This window comes from Acipenser ruthenus, chromosome 27 (assembly GCF_902713425.1).
Source record: "Acipenser ruthenus chromosome 27, fAciRut3.2 maternal haplotype, whole genome shotgun sequence".
In the NCBI taxonomy this organism is placed as follows: Eukaryota; Metazoa; Chordata; class Actinopteri; order Acipenseriformes; family Acipenseridae; genus Acipenser; species Acipenser ruthenus.
The window spans coordinates 25405828-25429225 of NC_081215.1; the positions used below are offsets into that span (position 1 = coordinate 25405828).

The following is a 23398-nucleotide window of genomic DNA, read 5'->3' on the forward strand; positions in this document are numbered from 1 at the left end:
TGCACACAGTACTGGGCCAAAATTAGTTAGATGTTCATAGACAATAAAACATTCAAACCAATATATTAATTCAGTACATTATGTGTCCAGTATAGTGTACACTATGTTCAGAGGTACAATGGAAAAATCAGCCACCTTTAGCTAGAAATGCCTGATTCATTCCTGAGACACAGACTAATTTGATTGGCTGGGTTGTGATGTCACATTTCTTGTCTGATATAGTGCTTCACTATCTCCATCTGACACACACTCAAATCAGGAACTTTCTAAAAAACAAAACACCACAGAACTTCATAGGCCACCTTCGGGCTGACAAAACTCCAGCAGATTTCTATTTACTCTATTAATTAAAGATCAGCTTCTATATTCCTGTGCAGATAGACAAGTGATGTAAAGGGGGAGTCGCTCAAGCCTCTCTTTTTATTTGGAAAGGTTTATTTAAAAAACAAGATCGTCTGCTGAGAAAAAAAGTCTGCATTGAGTTGCATGACATGACTCCCTGAGCTTCGCAGAGACACTAGAACAGCCCCTTAGAGAATATCCGAACTGAGAACGTACTTCATGCGGCAAGCCTATAGAATGGAGGGGTATATCTTAGCACCTGTAAGTATAACTCTTTACTTTTCTGCTTCTTTCAGTAGACACTGAGTGTACTTCTCTGCATCAGCACTGCAGGGACTCCAAAAACTATGACCAGCAATGTGGGTGGAATTCGAAGATGCATGTCAATAAGTTGCAATTGTTTTCTATCAAATATAAATGTACATTGCAAAAAAATAAATCCTTTCTCTTCCCATCTTTACCAAAATATTGGAATGAGTTTCCAAAATGTGAGATATCAGTGTATTTTAAATGTGTCAAACTTTTCCTTCAAATGCTATTTCAGTGCACTACGTTATCTAAATGAATATACTATTCACATACTGTCATTGCACAGTTAAACACAATCTTTCAAATGTTATCTTTTATTATATATGTTTTTAGTGCACTTAATATAGAAATATTTTGTTTTATTATCTGTAGTTCTTTCTTTTATAGAGGGATGTTTGGCATTTAAGTAAGTACTTCTTTGGAAGTAATACACATGTTAATCTGAGGTTTAACATTATGCAAATAGGACTGTTTTGTAATTTTATATAAACACATTTCTAAGTGTAGTTTAGAAGCATGCACATGTTATTATCTACAATGTATTCCATGTTGTACTAAGACTGTTACTCTACTGCAGTTACAGTACAGTAGTTCCAAATATAACATTTTCGTTTTTTAAAAAAAGTATTTCCTATCTATAGAAAGGATATTAATAGCAATTCACTTCTTCTACAACGGGTTGTTTTGAAGTCGTTTCGTCGTTTGAATAAGTTTACAATATAGTTATACAGTTTGCACCTGTTAGCTAAGTTATCAGTGTGCAAAACCAGACTTCATACAGTATTTAATTTGACTCAATTGGATGCATTTAGACAAGAGTTTTTTTCTTTTTTTTACAGCCTGCAGAAGAAATGATTTCGTATGATCCTGAAATTTACAGACAACCCCATGAATATTATCCCTATCTGAGCAGCGACGGAGAAAGCCATGGAGGTAAGCTGCAAAACTGAATATTATATTATTGTAAATATTAGTTTACTACTAAGCTACTTGGCTTCGTCGTCCATGTAAATTAAAATATGTTCTCAATTGGATTTTAAAGAAAGAGATAATTGATTTATTACATTTTTTTTTTTACAATGCCAGACTTATTTTAGAAAAGAAGAATCTAAGAAATAACTTAAAAGGACAATTTTTAACATATATTCAGTCTAAGAATGAATAACAGCTGGGCTATAGCCTAATAATAATAATAATAATAATAATAATAATAATAATAATAATAATAATAACAACGTATCCATGTAATTAAAACGTGCAAATAACTGGTTTTCTAAAAATGTCCATTACTTACAGCAGAAACTGAGGGACATATTCATAGAGAATTATTTTCCATCCTGTTTTTAAAGTTGTTTTTTTTTTAAGCGAAACAAAACATCGAATTAATAAACAAATAGGAGGCTAATTTAAAAGCTCGTGGCAGCACCTTGGTTGTTCCTTTCTAGTTCTGCAAAATTAGTAATTAATATTGACGCACGGTTTTAAAATGAACCACGTTCAGCTTAAATGGTAATACATGAAAAAAAACCAGTCCAGTTAAAAAAATAAAAAATAATAAAATGTTGGCGTTGACAAAGAAAGTACTAATTAAAATACCTGTGCATACTCACATGTATTCCGGAAAGTCTATACGATCAATACAACACTAACTAAAACTATCCAAAACCCGAAACTACTCGAGTGTGCAGAGACACAGAAATTGATAAAGCATACGATAAAACACAAAGTGCTACAACTGCTCTTCCGTTGCATTCACCGATCGGCTCTATATAAAATAAATATTGATTGATTGATTTTAATGGCGTCGTGACAATAAGGCCGATGAATGCATACTTAACCCCAAAACGGCGCAGAGGAAGCGAAGTAAAAGTGTACAACTGCAAGCTAATTATTTTTTCGAAGTAACTGAAAGTATATATATATATTTATTTTTTTTTACAAACTGACACGATGCCACGATGGTTGATAACGGGAAGGAACAGAAAGAAATGTAAAGACAGGGACTTGGAAATACAGAAGATTACTGAACAAAACCAAAACACTCATCACGCACCCGTCAGGAAAAAAAAAGAAATAACTCATTAAAAAAAAAAAAAAAAAGTAAACCGTTGCATGCTGCTAAAGCCGAGAAATACTGTTATAATAATCAGGGCGGGGTCCTTCTTGTGATGCTAATCAGCGGCCTGGATGATGAAACACATTGTTACGGATGGACTGACACGGTGTTGCTGCAATACTTGATAGAAAAAAGAAAAAAAAAGTCAACTGTAACAACGAGAACTTACTTTGGCCACGCTATTGATCTGTTAACTGTATCTATCACTAGTTTTGTGACATATGCTTGGTTTAGCTACCCTTACCAATCTAATGGGCCCTGTTCACAAAACCTAGCCTACTGTAAGTACAGTACTAGTGTACAGGAGTGGGTAGATTGATCATTTTGTATTAAGGTGTATGACTGTTTTATAGTAAATCTATGCAGCAGATTTTAAGCATCTGCTTTAGCCTTTAACTACGTCTATTTGTGAAAAGCCAAAAAATCTAGAACTAAAAAAAGTAAAAAACTGTAATATTATAGGGTTTGGGATTTTCGTTGCTTTTTGTTTTAACCAATAAACAGAAAAAATACAAAAAAGAAAGAAAGAAAGAAAGAAAGAAAGAAAGAAAGAAAGAAAGAAAGAAAGGTGTTTAACTATAAGTACCCAAAGATGCTTCTTGTGCTAACTCAAGCAGTTTACTGCACAGTCTTTAGGTCCCTTGGGGATGGAAACACACTCTACAGTATGCTTTACACATGCCTCATTTATATATATATACTGTGATTGTGTTTTGGCAAGTACCTCTGCAGATAAGTTGTTTTTAAAAATAAACAGTATCTATTTTATTTTTAATTTTTTTGGGCTTTATATCAGGTTTGTGTTCCTCTGACTGTATTACACTGTAATAACAAATGACCTACACGCATGCATGTGTAATCAACAGCTGCTAACACCTGTTCGTAGTGCCACTGTTTTCTAATTGCTGTGTTCTTTACAACGAGATCATGTAAAGAAAGCGTTTTTGGTTTCTGTTGTCTCTGTCTGTGTTGGTAAAGCCTTGGCTCTCTCCCTCTCCCAGATCACTGTTGGGATTACCACCCGCACCACATCCACAGCAGTGACTTCGAGACTTTCCATGAGAATAACTTCACTGAGTTACAGAGCGTCCAGCCTCTGCATCTGCAGCAGCTTCACCGTTACACTGAAATCGACCCCCTGCACACCATTGACCCCTCTCTGGGGGCCACACACGTTGGACTATCCCCACCGGTAAAACACGTTAGCTATAACACCTGCCACTAGGGGCGCTAGGAACCCCTGTCCATGTTTCCAGGTTTAATCAATTGCTATGTTTGGACCGTGTATGAGGTTTAATAAGGTTCAGGGCCTTTTCACATGTGGTTACTTTCTAGAATTCCACACCATTTGAAGCTCAAGCCTATATTACAGAACCTTCTGTGAAGCCAATTCTAAAACAAAAAAATGCTAAAAACTAAAAAGTCAGATGAAGTAGTTTTCACACAGGAAAATGAACAGTTTCCATCTGTCCCCATGCTCTTATTTCAGTCCTGTGTGTCTCAATCATCTTGTGAAAGATGTCCGTGTTGCAATAGGTAGGAACAGTTGTTTAGAGTTGTTCCTTGCAAAATTACAGGAACATTTCAAAGTACAGGTACATTAAGTGCACAGTAGATACACTTTTATCACATCACTTAATACACCCCATTATTTCATGTACATATACATTTCCTAAATACATTGCGTTCACTGGGTTCCTTCCTCCCAATGGCAGAATCGTGTTCTCAGTGCATGTAGTAAATATTAGTCAATTTGCACTCACTTCAGATAGGGCCTGCAAGAGAGAGAGAGAGAATGGTGTAACTATGAAAGGTCCTCTCATACTGAAACTTCCCACAATTCCACCCATGACCCTGCTGGTTGGCTTGCACAATGAATGTTACCTATTTCATACCAGTAGACAAGTGGATCCCAAATGGATTCATCCCTAAAGAGAGCAGACCTGAGACCAAGCTCTCATCTCTTCTTCTTTACAGTCTCTTTAGTGGCTCACCACTATCAAACTGTTCCACTGTGGTCTGAATTTCGTAATTCATTTAAAAATACTCCCAAGTAAGAAGATGCGTACGGTATGTGTCTAAATATCCGGCTGTTAACTCAATGCAAGGGGGCACACAATGCATTCTTTAGCTTACCTTTCAATCTTATTCTCTCTGTCATTTTCTTTACTATACAGAATTAGCACTAACGCTTTTAAACATTATACAAATAAAATATCAAATACAAAAAAACAATTGCACATAGCAAACCAACATCTATTAACATCCTAGAATAAGCAGACTATTTGCAATACAAGCTGTAAGCAGCTGAAGCTACCATACAGTATGTTGTCCAAAGAATATTTGCATTTATTTTATCCGACGCAAAGACAAATGTAGAGTACAGTATATTAGTTATACTGTTTATAGAAGCTAAATATCCTTATAAGGTTTCTGTTGTGCAGTGTCTTTGGTATATGAGCTCTGATACAAAAAAACAAACCATTGGCTATACTGAGCAGTGCTTTACAATGTGTAAAAAAGTACACATTTAAAGTACATCAGATTTTGTATGGTGTTTTGGTGGATGACATCTATAGTAAAGCTATAAATCCTATTCATAATAGAAAATAACTGGTTCCTGCTGTGTGTAATTTCCTATTATGGTTATTATAGGATTCACAATGCAAAATAGAAATGTACCCTCAAAATCTGTCAGAATTTGTAAGTACCATGTGCCAGATAATGTACTTGCTGCCTGAACTTTTGAACCTGTTTTTGTTTAATCACTGACCTTTAAGCAACTTATGCCTGCGGTTCCAATAAAATAACCCCTTTTTGTGCAACATAATCTCCGTTTGGTGTTAACGATGAAGCAATGTTCCCAGCAGAATGGAATGGTCTCAGTCTAGCGCGTGTTCTGTTGTCTGTGCATTGGGGACACAGCATGCTGTGAAGGTGTTGCTGTATTACCCAACTCTGGATCTTTCTGACTGAGTTTCTGTCTGTGTGTGACAGCCCTGAGGGCAGCAGGGGATTCTGCTAACTCATTAACCGCTGGCTTGTGGATTTGTGCCTCTTTACTACCCAGTTTAGCTGTCTGTTATTGGGACCTGCTCCCCTGAGTTTTAGTTCCAGAAGATATCACCTCCCCTCTCCAGGGGCCTTATTAACAAGAATAAAAATAACTTTTGCAGTGTTTATAAACATTCTCAGGTTAAACTGAGAATACACCCCTAACCATCTCGAATACAGGGCACACCTTAAACTGAGAATACACCCCTAACCATCTCGAATACAGGGCACACCTTAAACTGAGAATACACCCCTAACCATCTCGAATACAGGGCACACCTTAAACTGAGAATACATCTCTAACCATCTCGAATACAGGGCACACCTTAAACTGAGAATACACCCCTAACCATCTCGAATACAGGGCACACCTTAAACTGAGAATACATCTCTAACCATCTCGAATACAGGGCACACCTTAAACTGAGAATACACCCCTAACCATCTCGAATACAGGGCACACCTTAAACTGAGAATACACCCCTAACCATCTCGAATACAGGGCACACCTTAAACTGAGAATACATCTCTAACCATCTCTAATACAGGGCACACCTCCTGGTTTCAAGTGCGCTATTTTTTAATGATGTAATTTACCAGATCAAGACTCAAAATGAATGATCTGATAATAATTTTTGTATAGTTATAATTGGTAAGGATTCTTTTTAACACAATGTTATTAGCTGTTATGCTGTATAAGTTTTATTTTACCATGCTATAGAAGTGCTATGACATTAAATAAATTAATAATATACTGTACCTACCCCAAAACAAAGAACAAAAAGCACTTTGATAATATGTGTTTTATTGGTTTAGTACCTTATCCTCCAAATGTTTGCCCAGAATTTCTAGTAATTCGACTTTGTGTGTCTTCAGTTTGTTGCTGGCACCTGGAAACCTGAATGGAAGTTGGTTTCACCAAATATGCAGACTATACCTGAAAATAAAACTCACGGCAAGGTATTGTGTGATTTATTTATTAATGATTTATTTCACTGTCTGTCTGCCTGTCTATTTATAAACATACTCTCCGGTTCGAAAAAGTGCTTTGAAAAAAAGCGGTTTCACAAACTGTAAACTTGATTTGATTAATCTGAACAGACTTTACAGAAACAGTCCTTCACCAAACATTCCTTCAAATAGTCTTTGAAGTGCTGAGAAGAATATAGTCCATACATAGCCACGTTTCCTAAGTGGTAATAACGTCAGCGTGGATTCGAGAATTTAGCTTCGAAGAGATTCGAGGGTGTCAATACTTTTTATAAAGAAATGTTTTTTTTTTTTCACACAATGTGGTATATATATATGACAAGTGCATTAGTTACTGTGCTGATAAATTATGCTAATCACATGTATAAGGCATGCCTTCATGCATGATTTAACACCTCACAGTCCCCTGGTGGGTGAGAATGCATGCCTTATACATGTGAGCAGCATCATTTGATACAAAAGAACATGGAATGAATACAGGTAGCTACATTAAAATGAATAACGAATCTGCTGCCATTATTTTAAAGTGTTACCGTATTTATGAATCATTTAGTTCCCAGCCTCTGTCCGTGGGAATATTGTTCGGACAGTGTTGTCTGATCCGGGTTGCAAAACTGGACTTCAAGAGATGGAAACCCCCATGCATTCTGCTTGCTTCCTCTTTCATACAATCACTTCTCTCCAACTCCTCTTAAGGAGATCATTTTGAGGTTCTTATAAATGACCCGAACTTAAAAGAAAAGTTGGATTTAAAATAAGGAGAGGGGCAGAGAGAGAGAGACATAGATAGTTAGATAGATAAATAGATAGATAGATAGATAGATAGATAGATAGATAGATAGATAGATCTTGTTATATATCTGTATATCTTATTACTAACCTATTAACAAATGTGATTGTTTTGTTAAAGAATCTCAGCTCGGGCGTATCAGTGTAATGGGTTTAAATTTGGGCCGTGCATCAGTTTAAGGAGCTCTATAAAGTATATAAATGTGTTTATAGATGCATTACTGACTGTTTGAACTTGAAAGTGTTGTTACAGACGTTTTTAAAGGCGTACTTTAATAGTTTCAAAACAGCTTACTACATGTTAACTAACAACAGTTAATAAACAAACAAACAAAAAAAGTGCTTATTAAAATGTAGTATGCCCAAACTTCCCACCAGTTCAACGCCTGGTCATGCTGCCTCTCAAAAGCCGCCCCCACACAGTTTTGAGACCATGCAAAGCTGCTGTCTTAACTTCCTCTTTCAAGACGTCTGCGTGGTCTCAAAGGGTCATTCAGGGTATACATCGCTGAATAGTGAAGCAAAGAAACAAACATGTTGCACAAGCGTTATTTTGTATATAGTTTGAGGAGCAAATGGTGTTATAAATAATGAATAACGCATCTCCAAATGTGTTATAAGTGATGCTATAAACCATAGTAGTTGGTTAATAATGATCATACTAGGCAATGCAGTTAGAACATGTAATTAAAGCATTCATTATCAGGTATAGGTACAATTATTTTACAACATGACATGAAGCTTTTCAATTGTACTGTGTCATTAAGGTTATTGTTCATAATTGTCTTTAATAAACCATCCGTAGGTATTATTTTTTAATTTACTGACACAGCATTTCAACAGTTTTAGTGACTGTAAGACACGAGACCCGCTCATTTTTGGTGCCGTTCGGTTGAATGTATTTCTCTTTCCTGTATCGGCGTGTTTTAGGTCCAGTATTTGCAGCGAGTTTTTCCTTTCCAGTCTCCAGCCCAGCGCAGTTCGGATGATGATGACTTGGAGAGACGGAGCCCTCCCTTCGAGGTGTCTGACGGAGAGACAGACCCTGCGGGCAGTATTTCTTATGCTGCCGCTGGAGAATCAGGTGTGTACAGGTGAACAGTTTCAATAACCACGGTCAGACAGAACGGCAGAAGGCTGTAAGTGACGAGTCTCTCCTTGCAGGAAGTAAGAAGAAGATCCGCTTGTTCCAGTTCCTGCTGGACCTGCTGCGCAACGGGGACCTGAAGGACAGCATCTGGTGGGTGGACAAAGAGAAGGGGACCTTCCAGTTCTCCTCCAAACACAAGGAAGTCCTGGCCCACCGCTGGGGGTTGCAGAAGGGCAACCGCAAGAAAATGACCTACCAGAAGATGGCCCGGGCACTCAGAAACTACGGCAAGACCGGCGAGGTGAAGAAAGTGAAGAAAAAGCTGACGTACCAGTTCAGTGGCGAGGTGCTGGGGAGAAGCAATGACAGAAAGATGTACTCACACTGATACAACTTCAGAGCTGAGGGAAAACCCACAGCAAAGCCTTAAAGACTGCAGCCAAAAAAAAACTCTTTCGCTTTCATAGAGTGCATTGAAATATCGAATTTACAGGCACATAAAAACAGAACAAAACAGGTAGTCAATTTGCTAACAGTTTACATTCAGTGTCTCTAATTACTGTTCATTTACATAGTCGTTACTTAATAAGTAAATGTGTACTGACACAGAAGTACAATGTTATTATGCATAGTTACAATGTGCTTAATGTGTAAATGTTTCTGCACAATATATGTAAGTACACAATTGTATCAAAAAAGGGTTAGGGTAATATCGCGCAAAAAATGTCCACATTAAAGACATTGTAACTATGCATTGTAATTGTGTGTAATTACACATGTATTTACTAGGTAGCGACTAGGTAAATACACAGTCGTTAGTGACACTTAATCACTAGACGAGTGCAATGCACTGAAGGAGTTTAGCTTATACATACTGGTGACTGGCTGAGAGGAGCCTTTCTAATTAAAACAAGATGTGCATTGGTTCTGATAATACTGTTAGCTCATTTAGATGTATAGCTTTCCACTGGCAAAACTGTTTGCATTGTACATAGCATGTATGTGGCCATAATCTCAGCTCCAAACCCGCTGCCTCGCGTCCAAAGGAAGCATGTACTGTACAGTTGCTTTCATAGCAATGGCCAATCATGCCGTTTCCATTGCTGTCGGATCTAGAAGGCTATGTCAATTGTGTTCATCAGAGGTCGAACAGACCTTAAACATCTGCACTGCCACGAATGCAATGTTAAAAGACCCCGAGACAGAATGAGTGAAAATGCTTTTTTTTTTAACAGTCAGTTGCAAGCTCTTACACCTGCCAGGACATTGAATTCAAGGGAGATGCTGCATTTTTTTGTACACTTTGATAACTGCACATGCCATACTTTTGCACTGATAAATATCAATCTGGGGATTATCTCACCTTTTCCGATGACGTAAGCATTAAAACCGGGAAAAAAACTCACGAACAGAATTGCAAAAGCAGGAGTGATAAAAGCTCTTCATATTCCCACTGTTGTTATGTTACTTTGATGTTGTTTTATTTCAACTGGGAATGTAGCTTGATTTGCAAACCACTGGACAATTAATACAAACATGAAAGAGAAGTAGTAAATATATTTTAAACCAGCTGAATGTATCCATTAGAAAAAAATATTGTCGACTGTATCAAACAATGCACTGCAATAAAAACGGATTAAATATGTTTTTTTTTTCATACAGTAAAGATCAACGATCGAAAGGCAACACAGAGTAGCGGGAGCTGTTTCAATATGGGGAACTGCACGTTATAAAAAGCAGGAACTGATACAGAAAAACACGGTGCACGTAGAAAGGAGCATTGTTCCTAAAGTCTGGAGCCACACCTCACATGATGCAGCACTTTCTGTGCTCTCGAAATTGAGCTGGCTATATCAAACAATCACAGAGCCCACAGCATTACGTGACATTCTCCTGCATTGTTTGCATTTTGTTAGGCATTTAGGAAAGAATTCTGATACCATTCTGTTATAGGCAATGTCAGTTTTGATCAATTGAATGAAGTCTGGCCTGCGTGAAACGTGTCTAGGCTGCTGTTAACAGCTAGAATATTACACTTTATTTCGTTCTTCAAAACAGGCTAAACATGAGGTATACACAGGGTATAGCTCTTTTGTATATACAAAAATGTAAAATGGCATTAATAATCATGATTTTTTTGTTCTTTTTTTTGGAAATGTAATTTCCATCATTTATTCGTTGCTGTCATGGATGAGCAAATAGATCCAAGTCAGAAATATTTAACGTGATACGTGATACCACTTTGTATTCACAGTCACATGCTTTAGCAATTTCCAATAAACTCAACATTAGACATTAGCGATGAAGGACAATCATATTATACGGTACGTTTCACAATTGGCATCCATTTGCTGAATGAATAAAAATTGGTGGACATATAATATGTGTTAATATAAAATAAATTATTTTTAAATAACTCAAACACCTGGTTTTGAAATATCCTTCTTTGTAAGTTTTTTTTAACACTTTGGTTCAGCTCTAACACAAACACTAACATAAGTGATCTCTCTATTTTAATGGGGACACACTATGCCACAGCTCACCATAATGTATCCAAACACTTCTAAAGCATGATACTTGATTACTACCTATTATTATTATTTGTTTATTTAGCAGACACCTTTATCCAAGGCAACATACAGAGACTAGGGTGTGTGAACTATGCATCAGCTGCAGAGTCACTTACAATTACGTCTCACCCGAAAGACGGAGCATAAGGAGGTTAAGTGACTTGCTCAGGGTCTGTCACAAAGACGGCCAGAGTGGGTTGCGTCAGACCAGAAAGGAATCCAAACAAAGAGACGGTGGTTGTGATGAGCTGAGTGCAATGGCTGCACTCAGCGTTTAATAACAAAATAAAAGGTTTAAACAACGGAATACAAAACAGGACACGGCACTTGACGCCAAAATAAACACACAGACAAAACGACTGACACTTAACAAACGGTGCACGGAGACAAACAAACACGGTGAGTACACACACTTATCTTCACTTTTACGATCTTTAACTTAACTCTCCTCTCTCTCTCTCTCTCCCGTTCTCCTCTTCCGAACACCTAACCCTGACTGACTAAAAATGTGCCTATTTATACTGTTGTGCTGGGATTCAATTACTAATTAATTATTCACTTGAATCCCAGCACGTGAATTAATTCTGTGCAACCCCGTGCTCGCATATTATATTTAACCAGCACGTGAAGTGATTTGTGCTCTCCTCGTGCCTAAATACAAATCTACACTTTTTAAATATACGTGAAACACAGACCCGTTTATATCCCGTGTACTAATCTATACACCAACATTAACATACGCACGCATACATACATACACAGAACACACAAATGCACACAGGGGCGGGGCACTTTGCCACATATACCCCCCCTTGTGCGCAGCACACATGGCCTCAACGGCCACCTCCCCCCTTAAATACCCAGCAGTCCAGGCCAAAGTCTCGGGCTGGGAAGGGAGGCTTCAGTGGGCCCATGGCTGGAAATGCTGTCAGCTCCCCTGCCGGTAGTGGCACGGCTGACAGCATGCTGGTCCCGTCCTGCAGCGAAAAAGCTGCGGGGGCAGGTGGTCCCCCGACCTCCCCCTTCTTCATAGCCGGCAGCTCCCTCCTGTGGGGCTCCGGCCTCAAGAACTCCTGCAGCGAAACTGCTGCTGGGGAAAGTGGTCTCCAGACCTCCTCCCCCTTCTTCGTGGCCGGCAGCTCCCCTTTCTGGGGCTCCGGCCACCGTACTCCCTGCGGAGGTACGGGCAGCAGAGGCAGCTCCTGCTCCTCTGCTCCGGGCGGTGGTGGAGGCAGAGGCAGCTCCAGCTCCTCTGCTCCTGGCGGTGGTGGAGGCAGAGGCAGCTCCAGCTCCTCTGCTCCTGGCGGTGGTGGTGGCGGAGGCAGAGGCAGCTCCTGCTCCTCTGCTCCTGGAGGTGGTGGAGGCAGAGGCAGCTCCTGCTCCTCTGCTCCTTGCGGTGGTGGTGGCGGAGGCAGAGGCAGCTCCTGCTCCTCTGCTCCTTGCGGTGGTGGTGGCAGAGGCAGCTCCTGCTCCTCTGCTCCTGGAGGTGGTGGATCCCTCTGCTGTGGCGGCTGGGCATGTGCGCGCCGTGCTGCCTTCAGCAGCATAGCGAGAGGCTGCTGGGGAACACCAGCATCCTGCCCTTCTCCCCCCCAAAAATTTTCAGGGGGTTGAGCCTGTAACTCCTCCCCTTCTGGCTCTTGGGACTGAACCAGCAGGCATTTTCCCTCTGCTGGTGGCTTGGGTCCCAGGGCTGTGGAAGCCCCGACTTGCCTCCCTTTGGGCTGTGGACGCCCCGACTCCTCCATGTTGGGCTGTGGACGCACCGACTCCCCCCTCTTGGGCTGTGGACGTTCGGGCTCCCCCCACTCGGGCTGTGGACGTTCGGGCTCCCCCCACTCAGGCGTAGGACGTTCGGGCTCCCCCCACTCAGGCGTAGGACGTTCGGGCTCCTCCCACTCAGGCGTAGGACGTTCGGGCTCCTCCCACTCAGGCGTAGGACGTTCGGGCTCCTCCCACTCAGGCGTAGGACGTTCGGGCTCCTCCCACTCAGGCGTAGGACGTTCGGGCTCCTCCCACTCAGGCGTAGGACGTTCGGGCTCCTCCCACTCAGGCGTAGGACGTTCGGGCTCCTCCCACTCAGGCGTAGGACGTTCGGGCTCCTCCCACTCAGGCGTAGGACGTTCGGGCTCCTCCCACTCAGGCGTAGGACGTTCGGGCTCCTCCCACTCAGGCGTAGGACGTTCGGGCTCCTCCCACTCAGGCGTAGGACGTTCGGGCTCCTCCCACTCAGGCGTAGGATGTTCGGGCTCCTTCCGCTTGGGCTGCGGACGCTCAGGCTCCTCCCATTTGGGCTGTGGACGCTCAGGCTCCTCCCATTTGGGCTGTGGAGGCAAAACCAGCAGGCATTCACCCTCTGCTGGTGGAGATGGGGACAGCAGGCATTCACCCTCTGCTGGTGGGCCTGCTACCTGGGCTGCTGTTCCGTTGATGGTTGCCTCCAGGTAGCTGAGGACAAACTCCACACCTTCCTCCAAGGTGTTTGGGGTGTGTTCCTCCTGAAAGGCCTCCCATCTCTCACTGTCCATCATCCACAGGGCCCGGACGACCATGGGCAGAGACTGGGCCTCCAGCCCAGCATTCTCCAGGAACCAGCCCCGCAGTTTGATGGCGTCTTCTGCCATTGATTTTTTGTTTTGTTTTGTTTTTTTCCCCCAAAACAATATTTGTAATTTTTTTTTTTTTTTTTTTTTTTTTTAATCCATACCCCTCCTGGTCTGACGCTTGGAGGCGCGGCTATCCCACGAAGACACCACGTGTCACAAAGACGGCCAGAGTGGGTTGCGTCAGACCAGAAAGGAATCCAAACAAAGAGACGGTGGTTGTGATGAGCTGAGTGCAATGGCTGCACTCAGCGTTTAATAACAAAATAAAAGGTTTAAACAACGGAATACAAAACAGGACACGGCACTTGACGCCAAAATAAACACACAGACAAAACGACTGACACTTAACAAACGGTGCACGGAGACAAACAAACACGGTGAGTACACACACTTATCTTCACTTTTACGATCTTTAACTTAACTCTCCTCTCTCTCTCTCTCTCCCGTTCTCCTCTTCCGAACACCTAACCCTGACTGACTAAAAATGTGCCTATTTATACTGTTGTGCTGGGATTCAATTACTAATTAATTATTCACTTGAATCCCAGCACGTGAATTAATTCTGTGCAACCCCGTGCTCGCATATTATATTTAACCAGCACGTGAAGTGATTTGTGCTCTCCTCGTGCCTAAATACAAATCTACACTTTTTAAATATACGTGAAACACAGACCCGTTTATATCCCGTGTACTAATCTATACACCAACATTAACATACGCACGCATACATACATACACAGAACACACAAATGCACACAGGGGCGGGGCACTTTGCCACAGGGTCACACAGTGATTGAGTGGCTGAGGTGGGATTTGAACCGGGGACCTCATGGTTACAAGCCCTTTGCTTTAACCACTGGACCACACAGCCTCCTATAAGTTGGTATACCTACATGCTAGTATCACACATTTTTGGTTGTTGACATGCCTTATTCAGTGTTTTTTTTAATTTTTATACCGTACCTAATTCTTCAATAAATGAAGTTGATTTACAACCCCTAAACTAGAGTGTTTCAAGAGAACAGAACATCACACTTCAAAATGAGGTAACCCATTAAACATGCCGGAAGGGTCTATGCAGTACCTGCAAATAGGCCACATGCCACTAGAGGTCAGTAGTGACACATGCTTTATATTGTGTGTTGACCTAAAAGAATAGCTTCCTTTGAACAGTGGAATATTGTTGCACATTAATTTCTCTAACTGGGGAGGGGCAGCTATCCTGGCCCCCGGCCCATGGCTTCCCTAAGGTCAGCCTCTCCACTTATCTGTGAGATCCTTTAAAGGCAGGGGTACCTAGAAAGGTGAGGCCAAAGGCCAACGAATGTAGTGTAAAATATGTATAAACTTTAGTCTAAGCTTTAATGGATAATCTGTCATATGAGTTTCCTAACTGAAATGGTGTAAACTAGTCTTCAGATATCTGTAAACTAACTTATAAGGCTATCTGGTATATAGTAATTAATTAGTTCTGCGCTGTGCAGGGAAACACACCTAGATAGAAAAGGCTGCAAATCTAAAAGTACTCTCAGGAACTGTGGATCGGCCCAGTTTGCTAAGTTTTCACATATGAGATATTTTTTAAAAAAATCCTCATTTACTATTGGGACTCTACATGAATAAATAAATATGAAAAAGTTCTAAAAGTCAGTAACAATAGCAATATGTTCATGAAGGACCGATTTCCTCAATTCTCAGAGTGATTTACTCTAATTCGTCATTACCCCCAATTTTTTTCCTAATGGAGAAACATAAAGTTAAAGTTAGCAACCCAGAAATAAACAACTAAGACTTTTAATTCAGGGGCTTGAATGAAGTATTGAGTTGTTTCTTAATTGTTTTTGATGTTTAATGGGTGTTTTTACATTTAGAATATTCAGAGTAAATAGGTTTGAGAATCTAGCCCTTCATTTTTACACACATTCCTATTGGTCAGGTAACTTGCTAGAATGATTAAGCAGCCTGATCACATTTTTTCCAACCCTTCTCCGTATCTCTGTTCAGCAGAATCATTTTTCACACAGCAGACAACTCCAGAAATGACAAACACGTACTGAACACAGAAGTTCTCTTTGTCCCCGACCTCAGTGTATGTAAATATAGACCAGAGTGAAGGTGCAGACTCCAGAAGACAGGCAGGCTTGGTATGGGCCCCCCTTGCAGCCTAGTAACCAGCATACTGCAACACACCACATAACAAAGCTTAGCAAAACCCTCCAGACAGCCAGTCTGGGAGAGAGCTGGGCGAGATATATCTGTGAAGAGGGCAGGCCGGTTTATCCACAGATGCATTCTGGGAAATGTCAATTGGCTGTAAGGTCATTGGAAAGATATGCCAGGTCCCTAACTACCCTATGTGGCTTCACTGTGGACCCCTGTGGAAAGGCAGCAAATCTCCAAATTGACATTTTATTCACTAGAATCATGATACTGTAAAAGGCATTAGCTGAGGCGTTTGCCTACTTGACTAACTGGACCCTATTCACGAAACTTTCACTCCTGTGTTATTTTAAGCGTGTTTCTATATTAACCACCAGTCTAGAACAGTTGCAGGCATTCCAAACAGACATCATGTTCATCACACCAGAATGAGGGGTTTCTTCCAATTGATCTTCTCTGGAAAATGTAGCGTTTTGTTTTTACACCCATTTGTTGTGGCCCTTGGCTCTCTGAATTAGTTGGCAGTTCCTAGAAAGGCGAGGTACGTGCTTGCTGCTTTTTAAGGTTGTCCTAGCTGAGCCAACTGTTAAGATTTCCTGTGGGAATGCTTCCCCAAGTTATCTCTACAGCATTGCACAGTACACAAGAACAGGAGGAACGATCTGGGAATGTGTGAGTGACTTCACTGTAGTCGTGGTCTAAATTTAGGATGAGGATTCTGTCATGTGCATCATGGAGTTGGGTGGGGATTGATGGAATAATCTCTTTTTATTGGTGGAGGGGGATGTTTGGTGTCCCATTGTTGGGGAGGGGGGTCTGCTGTTTCAGCCTCACTCTGGATAAGCGCTCAGCAGATCTTTAAAGGCACTGTTTGTAGTGTCTCAAGTTTGTCTGCTGGGACTCCTATCCAAGGACACTCTCTTCCGAGATGCCAGAACCTGCCAAGAAAGCCGGTAAGGGAATGTACCAGAATTATTATTCGCAAACAATCAAATCTAAATGACGCATATATCATGGTTTTAATGTATATAGAATTGCTACAAAAGAAAGTGTTACAGAATCTATAATGGAAAACAGGTCAAGGAATCTGTAGGTGCTTTATAATGTCATGAGGCCCGGAGGAATTCTAATTTCACTATTAGAATGTATTTATTTATTTACTTATTAATGTGTTTATTTACGTATTTATTCAGTTATTTATTATTGTCATTTTTTCCTAAATCTCAAGAACACATTATACTTGTTCTTTATTTATCCTTCTTATTGTGTGGCAGAGTATATTTCATTCAAAAAGGTTTTGAGGTTCTTTTAGATATTGCTGATCCCATATTTGCCATAATGATCCAGATTTTGAAATGTTCTACATTAATTAACCAGGCTAAACATTCCTCTCCAGGTGTCTGAGCTCATAAAACAAACTGTTAAGCTGCGATGTCATCGTTATTTGGTTAACTAATTTACTCTTCCATAGAAAAAAACATTTTACCTTCCTGATTGATAAAAACAACACCTGACAGTGCCATATGTTAAACAAATGTTATGAACTATTATATTCAAGTGCTTATACACAATAGAATTTCACTTGAATTGAATGTGTATTTTCATGTTCTACATGTATTGTTTCAGCCAGAGGCTGTTTGGCTATTTGGGGATTCTCTGCATGAAGTGACAGGTAGCAGGAGTTAAAAACAAAAATCTGTATAAGCCAAAAACAAAACAAGCAAAGTACCAACAGTCTTATCACAATGGGTTTAATCAACAGCCACACCATCAACAGGGTTTTACTGCACATGCAAGCCTGCCTCTGGAAAGCTTGCCTTCATGAATCTGTTAGCACTTTCCATCCACATTGCAAACTTCCTTTGTTATGCAGATTAACAAATTACACAGTTTTAGATCTCACTGATATTCTGCTCGATTATCAACTAAGCATTGAAATACCAGCGCTAATTCTTTCCACCATTCTGGGCATGCCGCAGCTTCATGGCGTGTGCATTGTGGAAATGGAAATGGTCCGGCATCAGTTTCTGGTAACGTCAGACCAGCTGGCGATGCAGTGCGCTTGCTGATTTGATCGGACAGATGGAAGCTATTTAATTGCTTTCTTGGGCTGCTTTACAAAAAGCAACGGAATCAAGAATGTGTTTATTATTAAGTGCAAGGGGATACTTATTCCAGAGATTCTTTCATGGGCCCGCGTTAAGTGGCATAGCACAAATGTTAGAATTTGCGTCACAGCTGTTGGGTAGCATACCCAGTCACCTTGCAGATCCTTAATCCGCGGGTATTCTCTAGACTCTAGTAGCTTGGAGAAATCTGAAGGTGAATAAACTGAACATCGAGTCCAATTGGCTTATTAGTTGCAACGCTTCTACTGTATTTACACTGTGACACTAGAGCGTTTGACTGAATGGCACCATACAACAGGCCTACAATGCGGGAGCAATGCATCAGTATTATGTCTTTACTCACAGGGCACATAACAATCAAAAGTAAAAAGGTGCTAGTGCGAAGCCCTGCCGTTAACAGTATTACTGACCCTTGCAGGATGGTACAGGTAATGGCACGGCTGCTTGTCCAGGCTCAATCATTTTGTACCTTTTTATGCAAGGTGACAGTATATGTCAATCCATGTAAATATACCAGAAGCTAAATGAGAAATACTAGCTTGGGAAATTGAGGAAAGTGAACCATGTTCATACAGACTGGCAAGTCCCAAGATTGGGCAGATATTAATCTTCTCTTGAATTGTGATCCGTTCAGATGTGACAAGGCAACGGGAGGAAGTTAGTGCCTTTCCTGTATGTTATAGTGTGGCTTAAAAGCTGATATACAGCATACTGAAAATCTGTTAAAATTACCTGAGAAAAACTCATTCAACTTTTAGCGTCCGCCTTCACCAAGAAGCCCAAGAGTTCAGAAGCTGTGGCCGGCGGGACGGTTGTTTTTGAAGCTGAGACTGAGAAGAAGGACACCAAGGTGAAATGGCAACGGGACTCGGCCGACATCGTGGCGAGTGAGAAATACCTGATCACTGCGGACGGAAACAAACACTCTCTAACCATCAACAGCATCAGCAAGGAGGACGACGTCGTCTACTCAGTAATTGCAGGGAGCTCCAAGGTCAAATTTGAACTCAAAGTGAAAGAACAGCAAGGTAGGTCTCAGACCAATCATCACCCAGTCTTTTAAACTTACTGTACGCCACCTTTACCAGTCACCATTATATCATAAAACCACTAAATGTGCAATGATGTATGAAGATAACAGTTCAGAAGCCTTGGCCCCTGTTTCAATACAAGTGTTTATTCTGGAGAGATGACAGATGTACTTGTTGCATGCCGACTCATATCTCGAGGGATGACCTTCATTTTAACATTGAGGCATTCATTACCATTTGTGTCTCTGTTAGGGACGCCGTCATGCAAACTGATAATTATAATACAGGAACGTGATTGGCAAGCTCATGCATTACCTAAAATAAATCACAGAAATACAGTAATTAATATGCACACCTATTTCACTACATGAAAGTAATGGGGGTTTATTGTCAAACATAATAAACTATTAACTGCTGTGTCTGTAAAGGGGCTTGAGGGATTTTAAATAAAGGACTCAAATGTATCTTGTCGTTAACCCTAATACTGTCAGATCTCACACGCTAAACCCTCGTCAGAAAACTGAATTCCGTGCAGTATTATCAGTGCAATATTATTTCTTACCCAATAGGGGGCAGTCTCCCCTCAGAACTCAGTCATTGCCCCACAGAGGTGTCATAGGAGACAATAGAAGAGTTTTCATATAAGATTTTAAACCTCCATCTATGCAGTGGAAATGTTAGATTCCTTATTTTTTTGTTTAACTTCAAATGTCAATATAGTGCATGCCAACAGAAGCAGTGCTGCCAAATGTCTTTTGTTTATTTTATATGAAGGCCAGTTACTTAGGCAGTTTGGATTAGATACACAGATAGGAAACTTAACATGGTACAATTGTGCACACAAGAGCTGAAGGGGCTATTGTAATAAAGCAGTTTGAAGCTTGAAGCCTTGTGTGACTAGCAGTACTGTAATGTAAAGGATACCAGACTGCAGTAAGCACTGAACATGTTTTCCTGTTGTTTCCAGTAGCTCAGACTCGGTATCATAAAGACTGCTCGCAGGGTTTGAGACTGTACCTTGACACCATATCTTTAAATTTGTATTGACATTTTACAGAGAAAACGGAAAATGCGGCTGCCAGCTCCTCTGCCTCTGCTGAAGGACAACCTCAAGCAAGCCACGAGCAAGAAGGTGAGGAGGAGTGAGAATGAGACGACAGCGACATCGTAACATGAAAAGCTTCATCGGGGTGTAAATTCAGGGCTGTTGTAGTACATGTAACACACACGTCCAGCCCTTGCCTCTCCGTTCCATTCAATGGGCTGAGATTCATTGTAGTGGCTATGATAGAATATGAAAGGCTGAGTACATTGCTTTCCACAGCTCCTGCTGAGAGCCAGCAACCAGACACGAGACAGGACCTGACTGGGTTATTCCTGGAGAAGCCCCAGAGTGGAGAGGTGACAATGGGTAAGAGAGAATGAGCTGATATTAACTCTTCACCTAGAGGTGCGCTGTCAGATAAGAAATGCAATGTTTGTATACTTGTTTTAGATCCTTCTGGTTAAAGTCCAGGGCTTGTAACCTGAAGGTCACCAGTTTAAATCCCACCTCTGCCACTGAATGACTCACTGTGTGACCCTGAGCAGGTCACTTAACCTCCTTGTGCTCCATCCTGTTGATGAGATGTTAAATCAATGCCCTATTGCAAGTGACTCTGAATATATTGCGCTTTGTGATGGTGGTCCACTATGAAAGGCGCTATATAAAAATAAAGATATTATTATTATTATTATTATTATTATTATTATTATTATTATTATTATTATTATTATTAATAAATTTTTATTATTTTAATTGAATTTTCAGGTGCCAACATTACTTTCATTGCAAAGGTTGGATCCGCCAACCTAATAAAGAAACCAGCAGTGAAGTGGTTTAAAGGCAAGTGGATGGACCTGGCCAGCAAAGCAGGCAAGCACCTGCAGCTGAAGGAGCTGTACGACAGGAATACCAAGGTGAGAGCAGCCCGCTTCAGAACCGGACTCCATTCCACACTGTGTCAGGAAACATTCAGACATGAACAGGTGCCGGGCAGTGCTCCAGGGGGAGTTTGACCACATGATCAACTGTGGAGCATATAAGGGCTAGAGTTGTTACCTGGTAGCTAATTGGCAGAACAATGGACTGCAGTTCAACCAAGGTTTACATTAAGTGTCTCTGATTACTGTGTATTTGTATAGTAGTTACGTAGTAAATATATGTGTACTTACATATAATTATAATGTTATTATGCATGGTTACAATGTACTTAATGTGCAAATTGTTTTACACAATATAACCCTAATCCCAGCCTTAACTCTTTTCTGATACAATCGTGTACTTACATACACACATTAAGTACATTGTAACTATATACAGTATAATAACATTGTAATTATGTGTAAGTACACATGTATTTACTAAGTAACTACTATGTAAATACACAGTGATTAGACACTTAATGTAAAGTGTTACTGAAATCAAGAACCACTGTGGCACATGTTGAAAGGAAAGGGAGTACGGTCTAGAAAACTGCTACTGATCAACTTATCTGTGGTTGGAAAATATTGGATGAGATTAGAGAGATTGCAATTACTATACCTGGACCCTAAGTGTAGATACTGAGCAAGCATTGACTGTGTTCAACAAAGTGATATATAAAGGTAGGCTTATTATTATTATTATTATTATTATTATTATTATTATTATTATTATTATTATTATTATTACAGAAAAAATGTCACTTTTGTAATGCAAAGAAAGGCATGATAATTTTGCATACGCACAAAACTGCTGCTGTCCAATATCATTCCACAATACAGATGCCTGCAATGGTTCTTTGTAACCGCGCTGAGCTGAACTGAGCTGTGCTGGTCGTTTGCAGGTGTACACCTTTGAGATGCAAATCATTGGAGCCAAGGCCAACTACTCTGGTGCGTACAGATGTGAAGTCTCCTCCAAGGACAAGTTTGACAGCTGCAACTTTGATCTCATTGTGCACGGTATGTCATCCTCCACCACTCAACACCTCTGATTAAATGACTTTTAAAATGTCACATTTACACCGGTTGTGTGGCTCATACTGGAAAATCAGCACAAAAAAAGAGCTTGGCTTGTGAATATTTAATAGATTATGAAAGAGATCCCAAAGACACAGAGGTCAGGAACGTCAGCATTGGGTCAGTTTTAAACTAACTTGAGTCAGCTAACTCACTTGTGCTAAAGAGACAGTGCTGACAAGCCACAAGCCTTCTATTGCATATGAGTGCACGTGCAGTAACTACACAACAGTCACATCGGAGTTACACATTACACTAAGCATGAGGAGAAGAACTGTGTTAAATTCATGTTGCTAATGTATGTGTTCTTATAATTAGGTTCAATGCGTGCTAAATACATGTAGTAAACATTACAAAATACCAAATAAAGTGCATAGAGGGAGATGCATGTACAGTACTTGTATTACAAAGAAACTTTTTGTTACCTAAATTGTGATTTTGAGACTCGTTTTTTTGCAATTCATTTTTGCAGAGGCACATGTAGAAGAAATTGATATCCGTGCAGCTTTCAGACGCACGTAAGTACTGGAGCTTTTCAATTATGAACTTGATTTAAATGTTTAAATTTACATTTGTAACAGTAATACACAATGTCACTGTTATTAGAATGTTTGGAAGTTCATTAATGCTGATATATGCTGTTCCTCTAGAGTTACTGCTCACTGTAGATTACCATTGATTTCAGTTTGAAAATTGAGGAGGGTATACAAAGCTAATTAAAGCACTTCTAGATGGTATAGGTTAATATATCTCTTAAACGTCATTATACGTTTAGAAAAATCTGCTTTCACTTGCTTTAAAATCTTTGATGCAATTACAATTCTTTCCCACCTGGTGGCACTGTGTCCTAAGATAAAAATCCCAATTATAGAATCTATTAGGTAAGACCCCATTAAAATGAAGGTATTAATATGAGCCCCCCTCCCCATTATCAGACGTTATTTTTTTTATTCACATCAGCACTAAAACTAAGTATTGGACTCATCGGTTTAGCGCAAAAAAAGTCTAGTTTCGCAATTGTCTCTAGTACAATGCTGTTCTTTATCAGGATTAATGACTGAATTACATAGAGCGCCGCTGAGCCATTATGGCGCTGTATTGGCATGTCATTCAATGGTACTATAGAAGGTCTCTGAATGCAGCCCAGCCGTAGTCTGCATACAGTAGCTA

General features: G+C 40.4%; 2 protein-coding genes across 2 annotated transcripts in view; both read left to right on the top strand.

The window, feature by feature from the left end:
• The first annotated feature begins 259 nt into the window (after positions 1 to 259).
• LOC117432402 (transcription factor PU.1-like) lies at positions 260 to 10335 on the top strand. Its single transcript, XM_034054289.3, has 6 exons — positions 260 to 603; positions 1491 to 1584; positions 3769 to 3959; positions 6698 to 6781; positions 8531 to 8684; positions 8765 to 10335. Exons 1-6 carry the CDS (start codon positions 562 to 564, stop codon positions 9076 to 9078), a joined length of 879 nt encoding a protein of 292 aa, XP_033910180.1. The 5' UTR covers positions 260 to 561; the 3' UTR covers positions 9079 to 10335.
• A 6498-nt stretch (positions 10336 to 16833) lies between these two features.
• Positions 16834 to 23398, top strand: part of LOC117432349 (myosin-binding protein C, cardiac-type-like) — a 40770-nt gene continuing 34205 nt past the window's right edge. The window contains exons 1-7 of the mRNA XM_034905047.2: positions 16834 to 16979; positions 18914 to 19183; positions 20244 to 20318; positions 20511 to 20597; positions 20997 to 21145; positions 22054 to 22171; positions 22701 to 22746. Coding sequence (XP_034760938.2) covers positions 16955 to 16979; positions 18914 to 19183; positions 20244 to 20318; positions 20511 to 20597; positions 20997 to 21145; positions 22054 to 22171; positions 22701 to 22746 — 770 coding nt within the window. The 5' untranslated portion in view covers positions 16834 to 16954. The remainder of the gene's footprint in view (positions 16980 to 18913; positions 19184 to 20243; positions 20319 to 20510; positions 20598 to 20996; positions 21146 to 22053; positions 22172 to 22700; positions 22747 to 23398) is intronic.